Genomic DNA, 26,937 nt, shown 5'->3' on the forward strand with positions numbered 1-26,937 from the left:
CAATCCTGATAAATCATATGAATTTATATAGCTATTTCCTTTAAATACCATTCTTTTTTTTTTTTTGCTGCGTGAGGGCTTTCTCTAGTTGTGGCGAGCAGGGGCTACTCTTCGTTGTGGTGCGCGGGCTTCTCATTGCAGTGGCTTCTCTTGTTGTGGAGCATGGGATCTAGGCACGCGGGCTTCAGTAGTTGTGGCTCGCGGGCTCTAGAGCGCAGGCTTAGTAGTTGTGGCGCACGGGCTTAGTTGTTCCGCGGCTTGTGGGATCTTCCCGGACCAGGGCTCGAACCTGTGTCCCCTGATTGGCAGGGTGATTCTTAACCACTGCGTCACCAGGGAAGACCTAAATACCATTCTTATAAGAAAAAACCTCTCAACTTCTGAAAAACAAGGATTGATTTTATGTTTCATTTTCCATTTATCTTTGAAAGTCGACTCAATTCTTGGGAATTCTTTATGTTTCCAGCTTTGGTGCATAATTAAGTTTCCTTAAAAATTATAATTTTAAAATAATTCTGCCCTTTTCCAGAGAATAATTAAACATACGGATAATGAAGACGTCAAGGGGAGATTTGAAATAATCTTTCTGAACCTCTAAATTGTTCTTTTAAAACTGCTTTCTTCCCTGTTGGTGTAGTGAGAATGGAAAGGCACTTTCCCAATGGGCCGTTATTTCAGAATCAGTGGCCCCAGACGACCACCCTCCTTGTGGTGGGGTTTGTAGAGCAGATGTTAGGAGCAACAAGAGCTGACATTATGAGTTATTACTCTGCCGTTGACTATTGTGTTCTTCACTTTGTGAAGCACAGCAACCTATGTTGTGCAGTACTTCGGAGTGAGAAAATCTTATAACACTAAACCAACGAAACATTTGTTAGGAAGTTTGCACTTTATCCTTGTTTCTTTGAGCAAGGAGAGTTATTTTCTAATCATTTTGAAATTAGTCAGGATCTCTGAGTAGGACTCCTACAAACAGGAAGCATTCTGAGTTATTTTTTTCCATTTGTCTGTAAATCCAGTGATTTTTGCCTTAAATGTTCTACCCTCTTGAATGACTAGCAAAAAAAAAAAAAAATCTATTGTTCTAGAAACTTCTTCAAAAAATGAGAATGAGAAAGTATGCAAATCAATTTTAAAAGGTATATGTATCCATTTCCTATTGCTGCTGTAACAAATTGCCACACAGTTAGTGGCTTAAAACCGCAAAAGATGTTCTTACAATTCTGGAGGTCAGAACTCCAAAATGAGTTTTACTGGGCTAAAATCAAGATGTCTGCAGGGCTGTGTTCCTTCTGGAGGCTCTGGGAGTGAATTCATCCCCCTGTCTCTACAGCTTCTGGAGGCTGCCTGCATTCTTTGGCTCATGGCTCTCTTCCCCAATCTTAAACCAATCCAATCCCACATTGTATCACTGACACTGACTCTTTGCCTCTTTTTCACTCACAAGGATCCTCATGATTACATTGGGCCCACCCAGATAACCCCATCTCTAGGTTCTTAATCACATCTGCAAAATCTCTTTTGCCAAATAAGGTTAACACATTCACAGGTCCCGAGGATTGAAATTTGAACATCTTTGGGTCATGACTCTACCCACTACAACATCATGTAAGATGGGCATAACAAGATGCTAATAAAAACATGTGTTATAAATCATAAAATATATTGCACAAAGTATATAAATGGCAAAACACTACAGTGTGTAGGGTATTTCCCATGGATGAATCGGGTAGTTCCAATGAGCATTTCCAGTGATTAATTTCATATTCAGATATAATATTTTGGTATGTAATTACATAAATAATATATGTAAGTGACAAGGTATAATTTAATAACACAAACACTGTTGAAACCACCACCTAATTTCAAAACTAAAATATTACCAATATTAAACATACCTGTATAATCCATCAAAGCCCATTCTCCTGATATCTCCTTAGGTAACCACTGTCAACTATTTTGTGTTTATAATTCCTTTGCCCTCAAAATTTTATTAGAGAGAGGGAAAGTGACATAGATAGACAGATAAATGAGAAAGAGAGAGAGAGAGAGTGAGAGAGGGATTGCTTGGTTTTGAATTTTATGAAAATGATGCTATAACATATGTTTGACGCTTTTCTTTTTTTACTAAATTTAACATTTCTAAGATTTATCCTCATTGCAAATAGTAGTGTTAATTCATTTTCACAGCTATATGGTATCTGATTTTGTTGACATAATTTATTATACATTTTCCCGTCAATGAATGTTTGGATTGGTTCCAGTTTTTGTTTTGTTTTTCACTATCACTAATGGTGCTGCTATAAGTATTTTGTATATGTCACCTGGTGCACATGTGGAAGGGTTTCTTTAAGATTTATACTTAGAACTAAAATTTTTCTATCTTGAGTATTCACATATCAAATTTATAATACAATGTCGATTTTTCCCACTTTTTCTATTTTCAGCTGCAGTATATAAGCTATCATTTTGCTCCATATCCTTGCCAAATTCCATATCATCAAACTTCTTATTTTTAATAACCCTGTGGGTATAAAATTGTACCTCAATATCTTAATTAGCACATCTTTGTTTACCAGTGAGTTTGAACATTTTTTCACATATTTGTTCGACATTTGTGATCTCTGCCCAGTGAACATGTCTTCTTCTTTTGACTCTATTCTACTCAGTTTTTTGTCTTTTTCTCATCCATTGGTATGAGATTTTTTATAGTCTGGCAATAGCCAATTGTCAGTTATACCTGTGTGGCAAATATCTTTTTCCACTGTGGTTTGTTTTTCCATTTTCCTTACGTGGCCTGTTGATGAATAGAATTTCTTAATTTTGACATCATAGAATTTATTAAAGAATCTACCCTACCTCAAGGCCATAGAATACTCTGCTATATCTTCTATTTTTAAAAATTTTACTATTATACTTGAACTTTTACCCAAACTTGCTTTCTTGAGTGGTGTCACATTGGGAAAGAATGTGAACTTTTTGTCATATACAGAAACATTTATTAAGCACCCAACGCTAATCTGCAAACTACTTCCTTTATATATCAAATAAGGCTTGTTTTCAGACTCTTCATTTTGTCCCATTGGTCAGTTTATCTTTGCACCAATATCATAATGTCTTACAGCATTTTAGCCATTTTAAGTATCTATTACAGGAAGTCACTCTACTTTTGTTCTTCTTTTATAAGCATGCCTTGGCTATTCCTGAATCTTATAATTTGTATGATTAATATAAATATATATTAAAGATTTGCTTGTCAATTTCCTCAAAAAATTTGTTGGACTTTGGCAAAAATTGCACTAAATCTAACAACTAATTTGGAAACAATTGCTCCCTTCATAATATTTAATCTTTTTTGTATAATCATGGCATCTCTCTCTCCATTTAAGTACTTATGCTGTCAAGAAATCATAAAATGTTCTGCATAAAAGTCTTTAACATATTTTGGATGTATTTCTACGTACGATTTTAGTCTTAGTATATGATATTGTCTTTCCAATTTTTCAGTTCATTTAAACCCCATAAATTATGCATTCATAGCAACATTTTTATGTAGAGGAAGACTAGTTGAATTTATATCCACTTTAATCAGTGTCTCATCATTTCTGTTTGCATTTCGGAACAGGATTCTGTGGGTGGTTTTTTTTTTTTCTGTCTTTCTGAAGTAAATTGATTAGAAGTCCACTTTATAAATGTTCAAGATTAAGCTGTGTATTTTTCTTTAATGAATTTCTTTCATCTTCAGTTTTGAAAGATTATATTACTTAGTACACTATTCAAAGTTCACTGTAATTTTCCCTTAGTATTTTGAGTAAATTAACCCATTATATTGTGAATTTCATTATTGATGTTGAGAAGTCTGCTGCCAGTCTAAGTATTTTCCAGGATAGGTGATAAGTACTTACTGTACACATGCCATGCAATTAATCTAGCTAAAGTCTGTAATTAAATGATTTTTAGAATATTCACACAGTTGCGCAACCATCATCACAAATATTTTTAGACATTTATCACTCCCTAACATCCATGTCACTCCCTGCTTCCCCTCAACTAGGAATCTACTTTATGTCTCCATAGGTTTGTCTGACGTGGACATTTTCTATAAATGGAATCATATAATACATGGTCTTTTGTAACTGGCCTCTTTAGCGTAATATTTCATTCATGTTGTAGCATGTGACAGTACTCCATTCCTTTTTGATGAATGAATAAATGAAATGTGATATTCCACACAATGAAATATTACTTGGCAGTAGAAAGGTGATTTTTTTAAAAGGTATTTTCTTTTCCTTTGCTATTCTGCAGTTTTCATATAATGTCTTCATATAAACTTATTTTTACATACCTTTATTGCTATATTTTGAGTTCTGTGAATCCGAGCATTAGTTTCTTATGTTTGTTCTGAAAATCCTTGTCATTTTCTCTGACTATTGGCTTTCTCTGATTCATCCTTCTGGGATCCTAATTAGATGCAGATTACTTTAGGTTTTTCCATTTTATCCTTAAAGACTCAACTTTTAAAAAATTTTTCTTTCTCCATTTCTCCCACTATTTTAATCTGGGATATTTCTTTAGCTGTACATTCTGTTCAATTCTCATTTCAACTGATTCTTACATGCTTTTACCTATTCATTAAACCTTTAATTTCAACAATTATGTTTTCATTTCATTTATTATTCTATTTGATTATTTAAAAAATATCTCTGGTATTATAGCTTCCTATTATCAACTTTATCTTTTATTTCTTTAAATACCTTTTACATGTGTATTTCCTATTCTTGATCTGGTATTTCCATTGAAGTCCATGTCTGCTCATGTCTGTTTTCTTTTGTCTTTAGTTAAAATATTGTCATTGTTATGAGCTCATATTTGTTTGAACCTAATCTATGATAATCTTGAGGGTCTGATTAATTAATCCTCAGTCACAAGTTCTGTTTTCCTACCTTGTGGTGGCCCAAGGCTCAGTCTCCCAGTTCAGGCATTTGTGTTTGTTTATCATTCCTTTGGTTTTAGCTCACTCTTATTTTTGTTACTCTTTTTGTCTTTGAAGAATCCTCTTCTTTTCTTGTAAGACAGCAATACTTTTAAGAAGTATATATATTGTGTACCTTCATCCAGAAAATAATTTGCAGTCATAGGGCCCCATATATATATATAAGTCTTTAAGACTTATTTTTTCACACTCTTTATTTTATTTTTTAGAAAAATAAGACTAACACCAGGTGAAAATCATCAAAGCTCTTATTTTCATAGTGTCTTCCTTCCACATTCCCTGCTTTTATTCATGATGTGTTCCATCTCCTTTTCTTGTCTGGACTGTTTGCCTCTAGGTGGTAGACACAATACATAATTCAACTTTATAACCCTTAGAATATTACCTGCTCCACAGAAGGTGCTCAATAAATGTCCAATGAAGTAAATAATAAATTATAATAATTAAGATTCAGCCAAATTCCTATATTAATCATACAAAAATCTAGTGGTTACTGGATTTTCTGTCCAGTATTTTATAGGACACGTTTTATTATGGCCCCAATGTTTGCCCAGCTAAATTTTATTTCATTTTGAAAACGAAGCCCAATTAGATTTTCCTCAGGAAGTCTTCCCCAACCTCTCCACCTTGGTCCCTATTAGCTAGCCCTTCTTTGTGTTCCACTAGCTTGCTGTACATGCCTCCAACATAGCAATTATAATGTGAAAAAAATTATCTGTTTACAGGCTATCTTCTACAATATAGTGAGCAATTGGAGAGCAGAGATTATCTTTCACTATTGTATTATCAACACTAAACTAAATTCCAGGTTGGCAATATAGGATAAAATAAGCATTTGCTGCATAATGCTAAATAACTTTGAGAATAATATTGATCTTTTAATATTTTTAATTTGAATAAATTCTGTTGAGTTTTTAGCTAAAATAAATATAATCTATCTCAACTTTTCAATATACACGTGCTCCAATATATGTATATACCATTAGGTATTCACATCTTACTTTTTACAGACAGTAACTGAATAATGATATACTGGGGAAAAATTTATATCAAGTTAAAAATCACATGACTCTCAAATAAATTTCCAATAATTTAATAAGGTTAGGTACCACTTCCTAACAATAGCTTCAACAGTATCATCAACAACTTTAAAAATAGGGGTAGAAACTGAATTCTTTAACCTGGGAAAGAGCATCTTTTTCAAAAGATTAATTAGTATACTGAATGTTGAATTCATAAAACCATTCTCATTAAATCAAATTATAAATAAGAAAGGCAGTGATAATTGCCACTACAAACCCCATTTTAGATGAAAATTTTTACAATCAACTGGAAAGCATTCAAGTGGTCCAGAAAAAATACTGTACTTGGTGGTTATTGTTGTGCTATTTTGTGATGATTATTTTTACAGTGCCATTTTCAAAGAGTCTTGTTTTAGACATATTACCTTCTGATTATATGCCTGGCACATTCTTTTTTAGAAATACTTTATACTCCTAATTCTTGCTCAGATTTATTGAGACATAAAGCAAAAAAATATATTTGGTTATTGAAAATAAATGAACACATTTCAGTTTTTCACAAATTGTGTAATTCCATATGCACTAGACCCTATTCAATCATATGAAAAAGTATTTGTGTAAGAAAAGTGCATCATATAGCCATTGGAATGATGATTAAGAGGATTACCAGGAAATGCATAAAATACATTAAGTGAAATGAAAGATGCAAAAGAGCAGGTATGATAAATTTCAACTGTGTGAAAATGTGTAGGAAGAAAAGAAAACAAAGGTATTAAGATATCAACAGTGGCAGCATTGTAGATATATATTTTCTTTGATCTGTAACAATACAATGTAAAAACACCTGCCCACAGCAACAAAATAATAGTTTGGCAGCAGGTTTTAAAGAGGCAGAGGGTGCAGGAGTGCTGTGCGAAGGTGTGTGAGCGAAGGGGAGGAGGAGAGAGGGAGGGAAAGAGAGGGAGACAGAGACACAGAAACAGAAAGGAATAGAGAAGGAAGGAGAGGAAAGGGCAGAAAAGTGCAGTAATGAGGGAGTGAGAAGGCAGGGAGAAAAGGAAGGGGCAAGGGGTTGGGGGTAGGCTTAGCTACTGGATTAGAAATTGCCTGAAAGCACTAAGGAATTTAAAAATTAACTGAATTATGGACCAAAGAAAAGAGAAGTACTTAACTTTCTTTGTTAACTTTAGGTGATTATTTCTTTCTACTTTTTTTCTAATTGGTCATTTCAGTTCATTTCTAGCAATCCTATGCTTCCCTGTAAGGCAAAAGATGAAAATAATATTCTATATGTCATTTTAGCTGATACATAGGGTTGTGCTCTCTGTTAAATTTGGTTTCCCACCAGGGTTCCCACTACGGACAAATGACAATGTGGCAACAATTTGATTTAATCTGGGAACACTTAGTTTTAGTGCTTGCAATTTCCCATCAGTGAGCATGTTGATCAGTAAATCCCCAAATTCCTTACCAAAAGACCCCACCATAAACCACATAAACCAGAATCTGTGTTAGTTTATAAAATGTTTGGTTTGCATACAAGGCAATCATGAGTGGCAGTGTATTACACAATCAGTATATCGTTAAAACGCTGAAATCAGAACTTGTGGTCTGGATTATAGCTCTGCCATTGATTAGCTCTGTAATCCCATTGAAGTTACTTAATGTGTCTTTGTTCCTTTCTCCACATCTGTGAAGCTAAGCACACCTAATAATCACACCTACCTCACAGATTTGCTATGAGAATAGTAGAAGTAACCCATGAAGCACCTAGTATAACATCTGGCACAAAGTGAAATGTGAACAGCTGTATTTGCTATGATGGAAAAGGGCCTTATTTACTCAAACAAACAAATTTAATATGTATATATATGTATGTTTATATATAAAGAGGGAGGAGGGGCAATTGATTGAAGACAAAATATAAAAATGCAGAAATGTTGAAATACAGAAGTCAACAATAAGCTTATCATAATAGCTCTGCAAATTTTCAAAGATATTATTCACCAGATTTCAGCATTACAATTATCTGTCCCATATTCTTCTATGGCAAATTCAACTATCCCAGATTCAAATCAAAATGCCCCTAGTACTTCAAAACTAATTTAGAAACAGAAAGTGCAAGCAAATTTCTATCTAATATGGCTTCTAATTTTGAGGGTCTAACCTTTAATGAGTGTGGTTCTAAGTACTTTATGTGGATCAATCCAATGTTCACAAGAACTCTATCAGAGGATGTGCTGTTATAATCATCCCTGTTTCAGAGTTGAGCAAACAAGGTGCAGGGAGATTAGAAAGCTATTCACTGTGAGAGCTGACATTTGATCCCAAGAAGACTTACTTCTGAGCCTGGTATGTTATAATATTACAATCATTATAATATTCGCCTAATAGAATTATTATTTATTTGTACCTCATAACGTAAGAATCTCAAATACTAGGTCAGAATATGTAGTGTGGTTCTATTATTTACGCTGTGACATACAGATGGAATTTAAACCACATTTTAATGGATACTTATTTTCAAATCCAAACATGAGATATAATTTTACTTGGTCAACAAAATATTTTCCTACACAATTAATTTAAAGTGATTAGAATAGCATGATACACTCTATTCTAATAATAATAATAAAATTTGACTTCCAAAATGTCAAAATTAGTCTTTCTATATTATGAAATAATGATTACATTTTCTATCACTGTTGTACAAGGTTAATAATACACTGATATAACATTTAAAATAACTCATTGTGTAACATGCAAAATGATGAAAAAATAAAAAACTTCTGAAGGGTTTGCAAAAATGTATATTACTACAAAAGAAGCTTCTAGGGGAAAAGAATCATTAATGTCTCTGTTCTAAAATATTATGATTCCATACACGTAAATGTCAATTCAGCTGCCTTATAAGATTTATGAATGAATTCAATACATGGGTAGATTTTAGAAATGTGAGCTACAAATATTGATTTCATTCTCATGATGTATTATCTCATATTTATTATTGTCTTCTTTTTTTACTCACATATAAGCTTTCTACATTTTCACCCTTATAGAAGCATAGCCAGGGCGAACAGGGAAGATTCCTCTAATAAAACACTTAACACCTGAAACTAACACAACACTGTTAATAAAAATAATAAATAAATAAATAAATAAAACAGAAACCTCCCCCCAAAACAAACAAACAAACAAAAACACTTAGTCTTTAAGTATGTCCAAGGAATGACTGAATTTTTAAACTGGCTTTCGTAAGTCCACTTGACATTTTTTGTCATATGCTGCATACACATCCATTTGTCTCTGATTTGCAAAGCTGTTTCCTTCTTTGGTCCATGGCCTTTTATTATAAGCAAGTTATTTCAACTTGAGTTACAAGGACTTCTTTTAGAGTGGTATTATTTGAATGTTTTTTATACCCTTTTCTTTGCACATTTTCACTTATGATCAGGATTCAGAAATAATATAATCGGTTGCTGAGCACAGATGGGATACATTGGCTATGAGGAGGTGGGCTTAAAAGTTTATTTTTGAAAAGCTGAATTTGTTTGATAGGGAAGCTTCCCATTACAATGTTCATTTGCAGGCAGGTCAAAACCCAAATTGTGAGGACTGTTGAAACCTAAGTTTCTGGGTTTTCAGGAAATGGTCATTTTTCAGTTTTGCTTTGAACCTTGGCTCTAAACCAAAGACCTAAACATGTTAGTAAACAAAGATAGTCCTGGTTATTCACAAAAAGAGCACAATGGATACAGGATAACATTAGGCCTTGGTGACAGATGACAGTTGATGTTTTCCTTGTGTGATTTAGAAACAGAAACTGAAGGCTACTTGATGTCTTTTTTCAGCTCATTCTTGGAGCAAAAAGCGTTCCTGGAAGATCTGAGATTGTGTCTATAAAGTTTATCACTAAAACATAAAGATGAGGAGAGTCTACCAAATTTTATCACATAGACTGCAGCTTAAAAGGACTTTTATTTTAGCATCACAGATTGTTCTCAATCAATAAATTCATTACAGCATAAAAATACTTCATCTTTAAAAATATGTCTTAAGAATCAGTCCTAAAGGAAATTCTTTACGAGTCAGTTATTTTTCCTGGCAGGTATCATTATAACTTGTCTTGCTTTAGTCCTCCCTAGAGGTCAGGCAGAGAGAAACTGACTTTAGTCCAATCATTGATGTGTTTGGTGGTAGTTAGGGTGGATGCACAGATTACAGGACAGCGAGGGATGCAGGAACTGGCCACCAGCCATGGAGCTGTGCTTCTTGGGGCTCTGAACCCTAGTCTAGGAGAGGATGACCCGTCCTTGGCTGGTAGAAGCTTGTTCATGTATCCCCGTTTATAAGTTCTGCAGATCCTCGAGGCTGGTGAGATTTCCACATTATCGTGAGCTTTGTGGTAGAAAGCTGAAGTGACCTCTGCTCCATTGTCACTTTGGAAAATACATGGGACACCTAGCAAGCAGAAAAAATACTATCTGGTATGTAACCTTAGTTACAGTTAGAAGACAGGGATCTCAGTGCACAACTAATGATCAAGGCCACATATACATTTGTAACATTCACTACAAACTCTGAATCTGACCTCCTTGCAAGATAACCAATCTACGGGTCTGATATTATGGAAGCATTCTTTGTGATTGCTTGGTCACTCTATTCTGACTACTGGTAATTTGGTATTCAAGGAATGAATAAATAGATGAAAACTGATATTCAGTTTCTCTGAATATCTCCAGCCCTGGCTATTTTTTGTGGAAATGAAGCTTTCTTAAAATGTTCACTTTACTTATACTTATGATGAAGTCTGCATGTTTATTTGCTCGTTTCAAAAGTCTAAGGGGAAAATTGTATTTGTAAAGTCATAGAGAGTACTTATACTCATATACTGTGTACAAATACCACACATACACATAGCTGTCAATCTTTGTCACTATACATTAGTCCGGAAATTGTGAGCAAGACTTTGAAATCATTGACTCTTCTTTTAACTTAATTATGAAAGGTCTAATTGGGAAATCTCTTAAGTCAAATCTTAAAGGATTTGTCACTTTGGAAAACACATGGGACACCTAGCAAAAGGTTTCATCCCTTATTATTTGAAAACCACCTTTTATTTTTACCAGATCACCAATTTCATAGAACTTACGTATTATACTAAAGATGAGAAAATGTGCCTTTATTGTAAAGAAGTACATATGTTCATTTTTAGAAAATAGACAGCTTTCAAGAAAATTTCACTAAATGCATTCTGGATGCTAATGGATACCTACTAAAAGAAATGGTTCTAGAAAATAAATGCAAATCCAAAAATATTTTATTCTGAGTGTCTAATAGCAATCCAATATTTTATTCTGACAAGCCAGGAGAGTAAAATTTTAATGGAACAGCAAACTACAAGCATGATAAAATTGTGCTCTTCTGTGGCCTTTTCTTTGGAGGCATATAGATCACAAAAAACCTGGGCAAATCCTCAGAACTAGTATGACTCTTGGTGGTAACAAGTGAGGATTGAGGGGTATGGAAAGCTCACAAGGATGTCAGTGGCTTTTGCTGTAATTCAGCGAAGCCCAAAGACTAACACATACAAGTCTAAATATTTTAAACCAGGCTTTTTTCACCCTTTCTTTTGTCACAGGATTACAGAGTGAATATCTTTCTTCGTCAGAAATGGAATGATCCTCGACTTGCATATAGTGAATATCCTGATGACTCCTTAGACCTAGACCCTTCCATGTTGGACTCCATTTGGAAACCTGATTTGTTCTTTGCCAATGAAAAGGGAGCCAACTTTCATGAAGTTACTACAGACAACAAATTGTTAAGAATTTTCAAGAATGGGAATGTTCTTTATTCAATAAGGTGAGCCATAGGCTTAAATCCCTGATTTCAGTGAAACAGAGTAGCAGGTTTCTTTTTAGTTTTTAGTGAGTGTTTTAAAATTTTTGAGTAAGTGCTTTCATTGTTCCACTTAAGTTCCCACTATACCATTTCCCAAATATATTTAATCAACAATAAGATACCAAGTTCCAGATCCAGGAACTATATGAGTAACTCTTGGAAATCCACTTTTTTAACAAATGGCCCAGGTTCTTACATCAGCCAAGTTAGTGGGTGGTTTAAAGGCAAATTGAACGTAGCTTGAATCATATGTTGTGATTGTATTTTTATGTATGCATACTTCCTTTAAATATTTACACGTGAAGAAATATTTAAGTTTTCTTGTCTGGGATCCATTTCCCATAAATTATTTATCAGGTGTATGTATTTTTTAAGATGTCCTTGAGCTTCTGTGGTCATCCTTTAGAAAAAGATCTTATTTACATTTTAGTTATTTATTATACATTTCTCAGAAGACCATGTAGCCTTTTAAAGCTAATATCAAAACATAACAATAATACCAAAATATAAATGCAAAAAATAACATTTCTTGACAGTTGAACTTTAGAACTCATTCAGCTTTGGCTGTTCATTTAATAGCAAACAGGTATAAATTCAGTAAATAGCTACACTAATCTACTTGATGACTTGTGTGCCACCTGAAAACTATTCTAAACATTCTAAAATAAAATGGTTATCTTAAATTTTCCATAATTATTTTTATCACTTAGTTCAATTAAAAAAAAAAAAAACCAGGAAGTTAGGACCAGAATTCATGTCATATTTCTTAGAAGAGACAATATGCTCTATTTATTGCAATAGGCAACTGCTTCAAAAATATTTGTATCACCAGTAACATGTTTTAAAGGTATCAAGGTAAACTTAATATTGGAGCTGTAGCCTGAATATTAATTCCTTAGATTTTACCTCTCTATTTTCCCTTTTGTTAACTTCTCTTCTCATCAGGAATGGGTATATTTGATTTTGAGTTCATCCACTCAATATCAGGGATAGTTGCTATTTTTGCCAGGTAATAGTATAAAATAGAAGTAACAGGAATGAAAATTTAATCTTAGTAGCTTAGTGATTTTGAAAACGTTTTTCTACAAAGTGGTTTTGTAAATAATGCTAATGTCTTTATCCCAGTATATTATATCTGTTATGCACATTTTTCTCTTCCATGTGAACAAATTTCCTTTCAATACATTTATCATTTCTTAAGAATGACAAGGTGCCATCACTCTATTGTGAATTGACACTTTCATCAGATTTCTGAAAGCTAGCTAATATGTGTTAATATAATCCTGAATCATTAACTGTTGCATAATACATAAAGGAGGATTTCAGGTCTCATTCACTAATTAAGCCCTGTGCTCCCATATGAATGAATAGCTTAATGGTGAATCCTAGGTCTAAGCGAGAGAATTTTGAACCTTTTTGGAAAATTACTAAAAAGCATAAGTATCAAAAGATAGTGGGAAGATGGAGCAGATATAGTTTTCCCTATTTCTTCTGCCAAGTACAACTGAAAACCCTAGACACAATGTATATCACAAACTTGGGGAGACTCCCAATGGTAGGCATAATAACATTGACTGAGTAAGGACCTCGGAACCCAAGAAACAACATGGAAGTGAATTCGTGGGATTATTTTTTTCTTTATAAATCTTAGACTGGGATATGAACTGGACTTCTACCTCTACCTGGAAGGAATAAGGTAGCACCCACACCCCCTTGCCCTGACAGAGCAGTGTCAGAGAAAACCAGTGCAAACAGAAAGTTTAAGATCCAGAGTCTCATAAAATATTATATACATGTCTAGGCTTCAACCAAATATCATTCACCATACAAAGAACCAGAAAGTCCTGAAACTGAATGAAAAAAGACAATCAACAGATGCCAACAAAAAGATGATGAGGTTGTTAAAATTATCGACAGACATTAAAATGGCCATGACGAAAATGATTCATTGAACACTTACAGATATGCTTGAAACCAATAAAAAAATAGAAAGCCTCAGCAAAGAAATAGAAGGTATAAAGTGGAACCAAATAAAAATTTTAGGACTGAAAAATACAATAATTAAAATAAAAACCTAGTGGATGGGCTCAGTAGAAAAATGGAGAGGACAAAGATTCAGTGAACTCTAAGAACAGTAAAAAAATTACCCACTCTGAACAACAGAGAAATGATAGATTGGGGGCCAGGGGAGGACAGAGCCTCAGGGACCTCTGGCAGTATAACAAAAGTCTAACATTCGTGTCATCAGAGTCTCAGATGGAGAGGGAGAATAGGGTATAGAGCTACAAAAAATACTAGAGGAATTAATGACTAAAACTTGCAAAAATTTTGCAAAAGGCATAAACCTGCAGATCGAGATATTGAATTAAATCCCAAAGATATTCATACCAAGTCACATTGTACACAAACTTCTGAAAACTAAATAAAAATCCTGAAAACATCCAGATAATAACAACAGCTTATCTATAGGGGAAAAATAATTGAAATGATAGCAAATTTCTCATCAGAAATAATAAAAACCAGAAAGAAGTGACACATATTTTTCAAGTGCTGAAAGAAAGGAATTGTCATCCTAGAATCTTGTACCCAGTGAAAATATCCTTCAGGAATGAAGGGGAAATTGAGACCTTCTTGGATAAAGGAAAACTAAGAGAATTTGTCACAAGTAGACCTCCCCTGAAAGTATAGCTAAAGGAAGTTTTCTAAACAGAAATGAAATAAGAAAAGAAGAAACGTTGGAACATCAAGAAGGAAGAAAGGAAACTGTCATCAGAAATATTAGCAAATATAATAGACTTTTCTTCTCCTCTTAAGTTTTCTAAATTATATTTGACAGTTGAAGCAAAAATTATAACATTGATGTAAGGGGAAATGAAAAATAAATAATAAAACATTTTTTATAAACACATTGGCAGAAATTAACAAGATGTAATAGTCAGCATTGTCTAATACTATTTTGTAGGCATATGACTTGAAATTAACTGTTTGGGAAGATGATTTCTTAGTATATATAAAAATGTAAAATACACTTATCCTTCAACCCAACGATTCTGCTTCTAGGAATTTACATTACTTATGTGTTCACATGTACACAAGACACATTTACAAAGATGCCCACTGCACCACTGAAATAGCAACAAAAGAAAAGACCCTGTATATTCACAAATGAGAACAAGGCAGAACACAGTGATAGCCCAACATCATGAAGTACCCTGCGTGAGATAGACCTAAATGTATTCATAAGAAAAAGCCTCCAAAATATCTTTAAGGTTAGAAATGTTTCATGCTTATTTTGTTTAAAACATTCTATATATTTAAACCTAAAAGTGTATGGAAAGATACATGTATATCTAATTCCATACAAGAAGTGCAGAAGGATGCCCACAATTGGTTAAGAATGACCAGTTATGGAAATGAGCTGTAAAACTTGGGTAGAAATAAAGGTGAACTGTAGATTTCACTATATGTAAGTTAATATTGTTTGACTTTTTCAGTAAGAGTTATATATTACTTATGAATTAAATACATATGTTTTAAGCGACAGAGGCTTTTAACCTGAAGTCACGACCCTTGACTCCTTTGTGATGTGGATTTCTGATGGCTATCAGGGGATCCATGCCAGGTGTAAACAAAGCAAATTTACCTCTTTTCCTGCTAATTTGAAAATTAACTTTGTGAAAGGTATAATTTATTTTTAATTGTAAGGTACCGTTTCATTTCAGACAGATTTTGGGTGTCATAGGTTGCAAGAATATATCACCAGGTAGCATGAAATAATCATTCTGCAAAATAATAATGTCTAGAAGGTTTCCACTGATAGAATTGAAATACAATGTGTGTGTGTATTCTATTGTATCCTATATGATTATGGCTATTTAGTTGTTTATATCAAGTCATTGGACTTGGAAAATGGTGCCATCCATTATGAATTTCCCACATTTCTTCTAATATTTTGAGAAAAGTTATAGAATAATTCGGAATTGCATCTTTCGTCTTTCAGTATGAGTTCAGATGAAACCGATGATGTCTCTTGGCCCCTGGTTTTTGTTTGCTCTATCCTGGCTCACATGATCAAGACTAAATTCATTTTTTTGTGAGTTGTTTTTGGAAATCTCACAGGACTTTGAAATTTTCAAATGGCAAACAGTTTCTTTGTTAACAAAAGTTGTGCTAGGAAAAAAAAATCTTGTTCAATTTACAAACGGAGCATCTGTGATGTTTCATGAGAGATCTGCTTTCCTGCCTGTTCAAAGAAAGAAACAAAATATCCCGGCAAACCTGACCTATTGAACTTATCCATTTCTCTCTACTTCCTTCTTCTTTTTTTTTTTTTTTGTACATGTTTATGTCTTCATTTTCTCTGCCTTAAAATTCTTCATATTTCCTAGCACCTTGGTGATAGCATTTTAGCTTAATCTGTGATTACCTGAACTACCATTAGGAGGCCAATTTACTTCAATTGATAATCATCTGGAGACAGTATAATTTGTAATTATACTTTTTGAAATCTCTTTTCTCCTTTTAAAATGTTTTTCTAATTATTTTTTTAATTTTATTGGAGTATGGTTGCTTTACAATGTTGTGTTAGCCTCCACTGCACAACAAAATGTATCAACCGTACACATACAGATATCCCCTCCCTTTTGGACTTCCCTCCCATTTATGTTACCACAGTGCACTAGGTGAGTTCCCTGTGCTATGCAGCATGTTCCCATCAGTTGTCCATTTCATACATAGTATCAATAATGGATATGTGTCAATCCCAGTCTCCCAATTCCTCCCACCCCACCCCTTTCCCCCTTGGTATCCATACATTTGTTCTCTGCGTCTGTGTCTCTATTTCTGCTTTGCAACTAAGATCATCTATACCATTTTTCTAGATTCCACATATATGCATTAATATACGATATTTGCTTTTCTCTTTCTGACTTACTTCACTCTGTATGACACTCTATGTCCATCCACATCTCTACAAATGACCCAATTTCTTTCCTTTTTATGGCTGATGTACTTCCTTCTTAAAGCCACTAAAACAAAGAAATAAACTGAATAAGGAATGAAATGACATTAACACACAGGAAGATGAAAGTAACGGGAAAGAAAACAGTGACAGATGAGTGATGACAAGATATTTTAGGAAACTTGAAAATGAATGCACTTGTGAAAACTGACTTCACAGAGATAACCAAAACCTAAGCCAAAGTGGGGGAATGCAAAAGGAAGAAAATAATATCCTCAAACTTTTAGAAATTTGAGGCAGGTAGGACTTCAGAAAATGGGGTCTAGGGGACTTCCCTGGTGGTTCAGTGAGCAAGACTCCACACTCCCAATGCAGGGCGCCTGGGTTCGATCCCTGGTTGGAGAACTAGATCCTGCATGCGTGCCGCAACTAAGAAGCCCACATGCCACAACTAAGACCTGGCACAGCCTAAATAAATAAATAAGAAAATGGGGGCTAGAAAGGAGATAAAGAAAAAGAGTTGATGTAACCTAAGCAGGAATGACAGTGAGTCCTTTATCCTGATTTTCTTGCCCGTGTTCTTCAGACTAGGATCTAACTTTTTGCCTTCTGAACTGGGCAGAAAGCAGGAGGACAGAAAACCTCCACAAGTTGGGCCAAGAACTTCTGGAGAGTAGGGACTCCAGGCACAACTGGCATCCGTGGTGAAGCATCACCCCAAGAAAACGAGGGTTCTGTGAGTTCTGCACACGGAATGGTGATATTCCTATTCCCCCTAAAATGCCCAAGAGGAAAGATGTACAGACAATTGGGGAAGCACCAGTGAAAAATCTGGGCAGCCATCCTACGGTGAAGACCATTACTCAATGAATCATCTGCTGTTAGTTGCACTCCAAATAGTTTTTAGTACCTCATTCTTCAATATAAACAGACATTGGAGGACATCCTGCAATAGGACCAGTAATGAAAAAAGAAGCAGAGGCCAGAATACACATGCAGAGGAAATAAAGAGCAAAGAGAAGAAAATTAAAGAAACGAACAAAGAAATGACTCAAGGGAAAATGCAGGGAGCAGAAAAAGCCATAAAAAAAAAAAAAATCTCTGGACAGATGATACAACAGCAGGCATGAAATAAGAGACATTTAGGAAAGGAGAAACGGAGTCAAATAGTAAACCAAAGTGGAAAAAACATCAATCAAATATTTGTTCTTGCAAAGAACAAATGAAGTGAAGAAATCTGCCAAGAAGTAGAATCAAGATATTAAGAAATAGGAAATCAGAAGGAAAGGATATGAAAATCAGAGTATCAATACAGAGGTTCAATATCTGACCAGAAAGGAAGATGAGAAAAAGAAATGAGATTTCTATGAAAAGCAAGGAATTGATCCATTGCCTGCTCTGTTTAATCACTGAGAGGGATTTGGTTCTGAAAGGGAGTTTGTTGAGTGTGAAGTAATAGTAGGGAATAGAAACGGAAGAGATGATTAAAATGAGACAATTGTTAACACTAGGGAAAACAAAATGCTATCCAAGCGCTGTAATTACAGCAAATGACTAAGCTTCACCATGAACAGTAATTACATATTCACAACATGTAAACACTGCATATTAATTTAACCATTAATGTTTACATAACTGAATTTCGAATTCTGCTGGAGAGTTAAGTGTACACAGAGTGTGGTATAAGGGCAGTAAATTCTTATCTTCCTTTGTAGCAATTTAATAGACACCTTCACAAATTTTAAAAATCAAGCATAACGTGATAGCAATTTAAATATATGAATGTAAGTTGCAGACACATATCTAAAGAAGGCTGCCTCTGAGGAGCTAGAAATGAACTGGGGATAGGGATGGGCAGGGCAAAGGTACAGCTGATTTTGGTATGTTTTATATAACTGTCTGAACTTCTAAGTGATATCCATGAATTATACTGATATTTTTTAAATGAAGTGCTTTTCAAGTGAGGGTGTTGGGGTGAGACACATGACTCTAGATTGTCAAGTTTGGGATTTGATTTTATTCTACTTATAAAGTTAGCCTATTATGTATCATATGTATGTATGTATAACATGTTACGGAAAAACCTGAACAAACTTTTTGGCCGACCCAATATTTCATGAGTGCTGGCTGCAGACACAGGACTCCAGCGCCAGAGACAAAGGAATTTATTCCTTATTGCCAGCAAGCAGCAGGAGCCTCAGGGTCTTTGCTCAACTTCCCCATCATCCTCAGGTCTCGTGGGAACAATACATCAGGCTCAGGTGGGCACAACACACCCAAGGGTCTGCCTCACAGCTGTGGAACACTGAGTGTGGGGAATCCACTGCTTTTATAGCAAGCTGTAAGCAAGCCTTCTCTTTGTCCAGGGGAATGTTATCTCATCCTCTCAAAATCAGCAGCTACACAAACAGCCATGAGAAATGGCTCAGGTGAAAGTATTGTCAGGGCCTTACCGTCTTGGTAGACCCAGGAGGAGGTAAATCTGTGATTTACTAGCTGTGATTTGGGGCAGGTCTCTTTACCTATGAAAGGCTCATTTTTCTTACATGCATGATGGTGAAAATACTAATCACCTTGAGCCTGAAATAATCTATGTAAAACACTCCGGATAGTGCCAGGCGTACAATTAGCACTAAAGATCTTAATTTTTATCTTTCCAAAGAGAAAACAAAACCCAAAAAAAGCTTAAGTTCTGGTCTTTTCCAGAATCCATAAATTAGCAAATTTGAGGACTCTTGCAAATTATCAATCTATCTAAGCCTTGGTTTTATCAATAGAAAATGGGGATGGTAACATCCTATCCACAAGATAATGGAAGCACATCACGGGCAGTTAAATATTATCTGCTGCTTCATTTACTGATACTACTAATATGTACCAGGACATCCAACCCTACTACTTACAGTGCAGAGCATTATTGCATTAACCATCAAATAAATACGAAGAAGAAACTTTACATCAAAAATACCATACACGGCGAGTTGTCAAAGATCATAGCACAATTTCAACTTTTACTTAAGTTAAATACAACCACTTTCTTTGAAATTCAGTTGTGAAAAGAATTAAAGTTTCCTTGTACAATATGGACTTATTTTTTGAACTTTGACAGACATTAATTTTTAAAAAGACAAGGCAAACTTATTTCAACAGATGCTTTTTAAGAGGCTGTTTATTCAAAGGAAATCAATTTACAATGCCATAAAATATATGTTGTAAGGAGAATTCTGCATGTGTGTGATTATGTATATTTTTCTGAAGGGGTCCACAGCTTATATCAGCTTCCTGAAGGGACCATCAACAATACTGAGTTTGCACTGTGATGGGTTAATAAGCTTTATGATCGTCTCTATCATCGGATGACAACAAAACTCCAGTTAGAACGCTAGTACCAGTGTTCCTTCTAGCGCTCCAACAATCTAATCTCTCCTGAGAATTATTTACTCTGTAGAATTATTCATGATAAAATATCAAATCACTCAAGCAAATATGTAAAATCCATGGGCAAATTCCTTATATTTTCTAAAGTTTACTGACTTTTGGGGGAAGAATCATTTATGTATCTTATAGTTTACATTTAATAACGAATAGTGTGTGAAATGTATCATTTCTTGTGTTATAGAAATATATATCTTAAAAGTCATATTAATTAGATAACTCATTTTCATGAAAAATGTTCTGATGCCTTTGAAAGGCAGTAGACTTAAAGGTTAAGGGCATAGACCCCCAGAGCGTCTAATTCAGGTCTATCAATTTCTGCTTTGTAATATCAGGTGAGTTAACCTCTTAATCTCCTCATCTCTAAATAAAGGTAATGTAGCTTACCTGTCTTATAAATTCATATTAAGAAATAAATGAGTTGAGACAGATATAAAGTATTTAAAATAGTGCCTACCACATAGTAAGCAACAGTTGTATCACCTAGTATGATATTACAGATAATACTTCAAAGCTGATAGCTAAGAGGCAATTGTCCTTATAACACTAAATTTAGAAATATTAAAAACTATTAAAATACTTATCTTTTGCATAAGGAACTTAAAGTGGAGTCAGAAAGCCTTTTCTAATACTTCAATTAATGGTTGAGATAGACAGCATACTCTGGGCAATGTTTGTTTGAAAATGGGTAATACCTTGATTTTAATGAGATGAATTGTTTCTCATAGATTATAGTCATCTTTTTTTAACATTACTGCTTCACTAAGCCAAGAATTTTTAAGGGGAAAATTAAAAAAACGCACATCCTGTTTGTGTGTCTTGTCTCAGAAAAGAGAACTCTGTGTCCTCTCTTACACAAGAAGATATTTCCAAAACAGGAGAATGCGATTAATTACCTCTTGATTTAGTTTTCTTTTGATGTGGTCAGGACAAATCTTTAATTTATATGTAATGTTTTGATAAAGAAATTCAGGATCACATTCACCAAGGCGACACATTTTTTTCATCCCTGTGCTGTTAAAGAAGCAATTGTATTGTACCTTAAACAAAAAGAAAGTCAATAAATAGACTTTTTCAGGATATGAGTTATGACAGAAGTTCTACAAACAGTGTTTTTCTTTGCCAAATAATTCCTTCCGGGGTCTTTTTTTTTTTTTAAGAATTATGTAATGTCTCTTTTTTTACTCCAGAAAAACAGCTAGGATATGAATTTGACATCACAAGCATGGTGAGATCTGGAAAAGATTCTGAGAATGCTATTTACTTCCATACAAAAGGTCACAGAATTAATTCTCTAAGCCAACATTTGAAACTGGCTGGCCAGAGAGCCTTGGATGTTTGGAAAATTAATGGGTGTACGTTCAAAATGTATTTGTTCATACACTTCTAATAAACCCTTTTATAAGACAGAGAACATTGTGTCTAGCTGATTTTACAATTGCCTTTTGAAGAGAGAACTTTGCAAATGGACAAGATCACACTTACAAGATCACTTAACCTAGCTGAGTTAGGAGAAAACTGCTTTTGAAGAATAAATTCTGTGAACTATTTTAGTGTGCTCTGGACTCTGACTTGAATGAATTGTCAGATGATCCCCGGGGACTCTTAAAAATCCAGCAGCTTCACATCTGTCCGTTTATGTCTCTCAAATGATGTCACTGGGGCCCCACCAAGAGTATTCAATGTCAAACATACATCATTATAACTTTATGTCTATGGGCTACATAAAAATGTCACTTTGGAGAATGTGGTTACATTTAGTGGAGCTGATGGCTATTTTTTGTTCAAGCTTTAAATAGTTTCTTATCAGTGATTTAATTCAGTCATCTTTGTGTGCATCCTATATAATTTGGGGGAGGAGAAGATGGGGAAGTCTGGGGTTGGGAGAATGTACTAGTAATCCTTAATAACTAATGTTGATTTAGTGTTTACTATGTGTCAAGCACTCGGCTGAGTGTTTTACATGTATTAACTCATGTATTGGTCACAACATGTCTCCAGAGTAAGTAGTATTATTATCATCCTTTTGGAGATGTGAAAACTGAAATAGAGTGAAATGAAGTGATCTGAGACCATAAACTCTATGATCACAGAGTTTATGTGAATGACTCAGCCTAGGTGCCCACTAATATACTGCATTTCAATGGGAAAACTTTCAATAAAAGGGGCTGGCTAGAGAGTTCTCTGAAAAGAACTTCGTTTGAATAAACTTAGGTTTGTTTGGATCTGGGCCTCTTTTTCTCACGTCCGGAAACTACAAATTCTTGGTAATCCTTGAAGATATCTCAGTAATATACTTTTCGAAGGAAAAGACATTCAAGAGTACTGAATTATCTGGAATGCCGACATACTAATGCTCTCTGGAAGGGGGAAAAGTGGGTGGAACGCCGGGGTGACCATCAGGTCATCTCACTTTGTGGGAAGCCACATCAGAAGTTCAATTGTTGAGCATGGAATTGTGTCACACGTATTCGAGAGGGCTATTTTGTGGCCCTGATAAGATCTGGTGACATGCTCTAATTCCATGACAGGGAAGCCCTCTCTAATACCGAGAATTTTGGAGACCTCCAGATCCTGAGTTTTTTACTCTGGGTGTTCACTGAGAAGTTCTTCAGTGTAGTTACAAAGACGATGAAAGTTGTCAGACAGACTGCTTCCCTGCACCCAGCCTTTGCACAACTCATACTCCAAACCCTGGCTCTCCTTCCCTCCTCAGGGATGCTGTCCCAGTGATTTGGGAGAAGTGTGTCTTTGGCCTTTGGTATTCGTTTTATAAAACTCACACTCAAATATCTTTTTTAAGGGTCTCAGATACCTCTAGCCCTCTCTGAAGGAAAACATAAATAGATAAATAAATAAACGTGATTGCACGTTTATATATACAGCTTTTCTTTCCCCCCCAACCAGATTGATGTAAAAGGATACAGTTGTTTTGCAGTAAATAACAGACCCAAGCTGGAGCAAATTTCATTTGAGTAGATGTTAGTCATTACCAAAGCAACGTGGTTTTCCAATTGTACCTCGAACAATAGAATATTAATATGATATTATACATTTCTTTTAAAATTTATTACTTTGAATTCTTTCAGATTGACATTAACGCTCTCCTGCCCAATGGATCTCAAGAATTTTCCAATGGATGTACAAACCTGTACTATGCAACTGGAAAGCTGTAAGTAGGAACAACTTCCTTTTCCTGAATACTTTAAAAAAAGAGAGTAGATGTATATTTGATGGGTTATATAGATAATTTATTTTGTCATTGTTTTTGTCTGACATTTACTAAATGGGCATGTTATCCTCTACATAGTATGGAAAGGAATGATGTCTATCAGCACATGCACTCTATACTGTGATAAAGAAGTAAATTCAGGACGAGAAATAACAGTTTTTAAGCTTGAAAAACAGCTATTCTCTCTATACAAATCAAAGATAAAAAGGATGATAACCATTAAAGACAAACTACCATTCTTTTTAATGGCGTGTCTGCTGTAGTCCAAGCATTTTGAATATATTATTTCTCATACTCACAACAAAGATGTTGTTATCCCCATGTTTCCACATATGCAAATGGTCACTTTGAGTGATTTTGCCCCAATTTATGGAGGTGGTAACAAGAAACCATCTGGCTTCAAAGGCTATGCTTACTCTGAACCGTTTTGTCGCCCCCTCAGTATTTACTCAGAGAGTACACTGCTGGCTGTGTTGTGTGTTATCTCCGGAGAAAAGACATTTCTCACACTTTATCAGAGATTTATCCAAGCTTATAGGCGTTTCTTTAAATTTCTTCTTTCAAAGTGGATCCGTGTGCATCACAGATTAAATGTTAACACACGAAAACTTCAGGTCCTTCTGTTTCTGTGCACTTATCTATAGAATCAGCCCAAACTTAATTGGTTTTCGGTGTTTAATGCCATACAGAAAGTAAGCATTATGCAATATTTTTCTTCTTATACTATGTTATATCAAGAAAAAAAATTTCTGTTTGACATATTCCTTGAGAAAAATTTGCAGGTGGATCTTCAGACTTGCAGGCCTCAGAGGCCAGGTCTGTAGTGCGGTGGAGCTGCCACTAGATGGCGTGCCTATGTCGTGGGGGGATGCAACCCGCCCTCCACATTTGGTGATTCTTATTAAAGTGAGGAAGTGGAAATACCTGTTTCTCTGATAATATCGCCTTCTTGTTAAATTCAAATGCAATACTTTTATACGTAGTTCTTAAATATTAATCATACCCATGGACAAATTACTAAATTAAATGAAAGGAAAATACAAATCTAGTTTTAGTTGGGGGAGCTATTTAGCCAAAAATGCGGGGTGGCGGTGGGGAGCAATACAGGATTCCCAGCAGTGTGGATTTCTAACTGTACCAGGAAGGCATTTTTTTAAAATTAATTAATTAATTCGTTTATTTATTTTTGGCTGCGTTGGGTCTTCGTTGCTGCGCGCGGGCTTTCTCTAGTTGCCGTGAGCGGGGTCTACTCTTCATCGCGGTGTGTGGGCTTCTCATTGCGGTGGCTTCTCTTGTTGCGGAGCGTGGGATCTAGGCACAGTTGTGGCACGCAGGCTCAGTAGTTGTGGCGCACGGGCTTAGTTGCTCCGCGGCATGTGGGGTCTTCCTGGACCAGGGCTCGAACCCATGTCCCCTGCATTGGCAGGTGGATTCTTAACCACTGCACCACCAGGGAAGTCCCCAGGAAGGCATTTTGAGGACAGGCTTCTTGGTTGCAAAATTAGGTACATGGGAGAGTATCGAGAAAAAAAATCGTAAGAAAAATAGTCTAAGACACACTGGTTCCCTAATTACTAAACCAAGGATGCTGGATGTTATCCAATAGTGAGGAGCTATTCAAGATGTAGGAGCAAGAAAATGAGTTGGTCAATATTATGCTGTTAAAGATTCTCTCAGCCAGAGGAACCAAGGTTATTTAAGAAGGTTTCATAATATTCCAACAAAAAGAATAAAAGTAGGGACAAAAAGGAACAATGTGGAAGGTAGGAACAGTACAGGTTGATGCTGTAGAGAAGGCAAAATGTTATCTTTACCTTCTTAGGCTCTTCAGGCTGGGCCTGAAAATTAAACGGAGATAGGACAGATTAACAGAAGAAAAGGATGCCCATTTATTTAATGTTAAGTTTTATGTAACGTGGAATCATAAGGAGATGACTACTCAAGGAAGTGGCCAAACCTAAATGCTTTTATACCAGGTTGAACAAAGAGAAGCAATTGTGGAAAAGTACCTAGACTGTGTGGGGAAACTAAAGGAAGATGAGAATTATTTTAAAAAGGTCTGTGTGTACAGAATTCTCTTGGCTTTGATTCCTGGTACGGGGAGCACATCTTTCACGTGGGAGTTTTTATCTACAGTTTTCAGGAAGAAAAGGGGAGTTTAGAATGGTCTTCTTGAATCTGCTGTTTTTCAGGTGCCTTTAGCTCAAAATAATCCTTCTGCTAAAGTGGCATATTTGGGGCGGCGCATATTCCACCATTCTTCATTCACTTCAATACAAAGTGGATGCAAAGGCTCTGGGAGTGAGTGAGTCAGAGCTAAAGAGTTTTCCTAGGTAGAATCGTTTTGGAAATACTGACAGAGAAAGAAAACATAGAATAAGTAAATGTTGAAGGGAATATTGATAAATCCAATCTTAATATATTTGCAGTTCAGGAAATTTAGGTGTAAAGCCAAAGGGAAGAGTGAGAACTGAAGACATACTATTAACAGCCATCTACAGAGTGGTTCAACCATAACGAAATTTTTAACGGAGAGAATGCAGAGATGAAAACAAACACACAAAGAAGAGCGAACGCTTAACAAAGGCCTTCATTTCGAGGTTGTTGGAAGGAATTCCAGTCAAGGGGTTGTCATAGATAGCAAATTAAAATCGCAATCATGCAATCTCAAAAGAGAAGGGGCAGCTGAGGAGATCTGTTTAAGAGCATCAAGTGCTGTGAAATGGTGTTTTTTTTTTTTTAAAGTACTTGAAAAAAGTCATTTTTATTGATGATAAAGACAAATATGATTAGAATGATGAGGCTCAAAGCTGGATTCCAAAAAGTTTTAAGAAAAAGGGGGAACATGATGAGCAAGTGGTAGCAGTGAGTGAAATCCGTAGTTCCATGAATGTTAGTTATTACAGATGAGAGAGTACAGGGCCTAAGGACAGCTGGGTCACTGGACTTCTTTAGAATAAGGAAAACATCCTGGGCTATTTTGCAGACACACGTGCTCATGTAACAAGACCTTTCGTCTTCCTGCCTTTCCCAGAACATTTCCAAATCAATCAAAAACCCAACGCGGGAAATCAAAGCCTCTTGTTGCCTCCGCCTTATTTCTTAATTCCTTTATCAAGAGTTGGTAGACTGCCTCAAGTATCCCTTTCATATTTCAGTCATTAAACACTTCCTGCCCCCTTATTAGAAATTAATTTAGCTCATATTAGAGATACTGTTTGTTAAACTCTTTTAGCAGATGCTAAGAAAATCCTGTCAGAGTAAAAGCTACTGAAGTCAAATTCTTCAAGGTGTTTTTCTTAAACTGTTTTATTTATTTATTTATTTTTTAGCATCTTTATTGGACTATAATTGCTTTACAATGCTGTGTTAGTTGCTGCTGTATAACAAA

The 26,937-nt window shown here is 35.1% G+C and overlaps 1 protein-coding gene across 2 annotated transcripts in view; it reads left to right on the plus strand.

Moving 5' to 3' along the window:
* GLRA3 (glycine receptor alpha 3) overlaps window positions 1–26,937 on the plus strand; it is a 191,011-nt gene that overhangs the window by 92,103 nt on the left and 71,971 nt on the right. For both annotated transcript variants that reach the window (XM_061199482.1, XM_061199483.1), the window contains exons 4-5: window positions 11,657–11,880; window positions 23,404–23,486. In XM_061199482.1, coding sequence (XP_061055465.1) covers window positions 11,657–11,880; window positions 23,404–23,486 — 307 coding nt within the window. The remainder of the gene's footprint in view (window positions 1–11,656; window positions 11,881–23,403; window positions 23,487–26,937) is intronic.

The sequence above is a fragment of the Eubalaena glacialis genome, chromosome 9 (genome assembly GCF_028564815.1).
Source record: "Eubalaena glacialis isolate mEubGla1 chromosome 9, mEubGla1.1.hap2.+ XY, whole genome shotgun sequence".
Lineage (NCBI taxonomy): Eukaryota > Metazoa > Chordata > Mammalia > Artiodactyla > Balaenidae > Eubalaena > Eubalaena glacialis.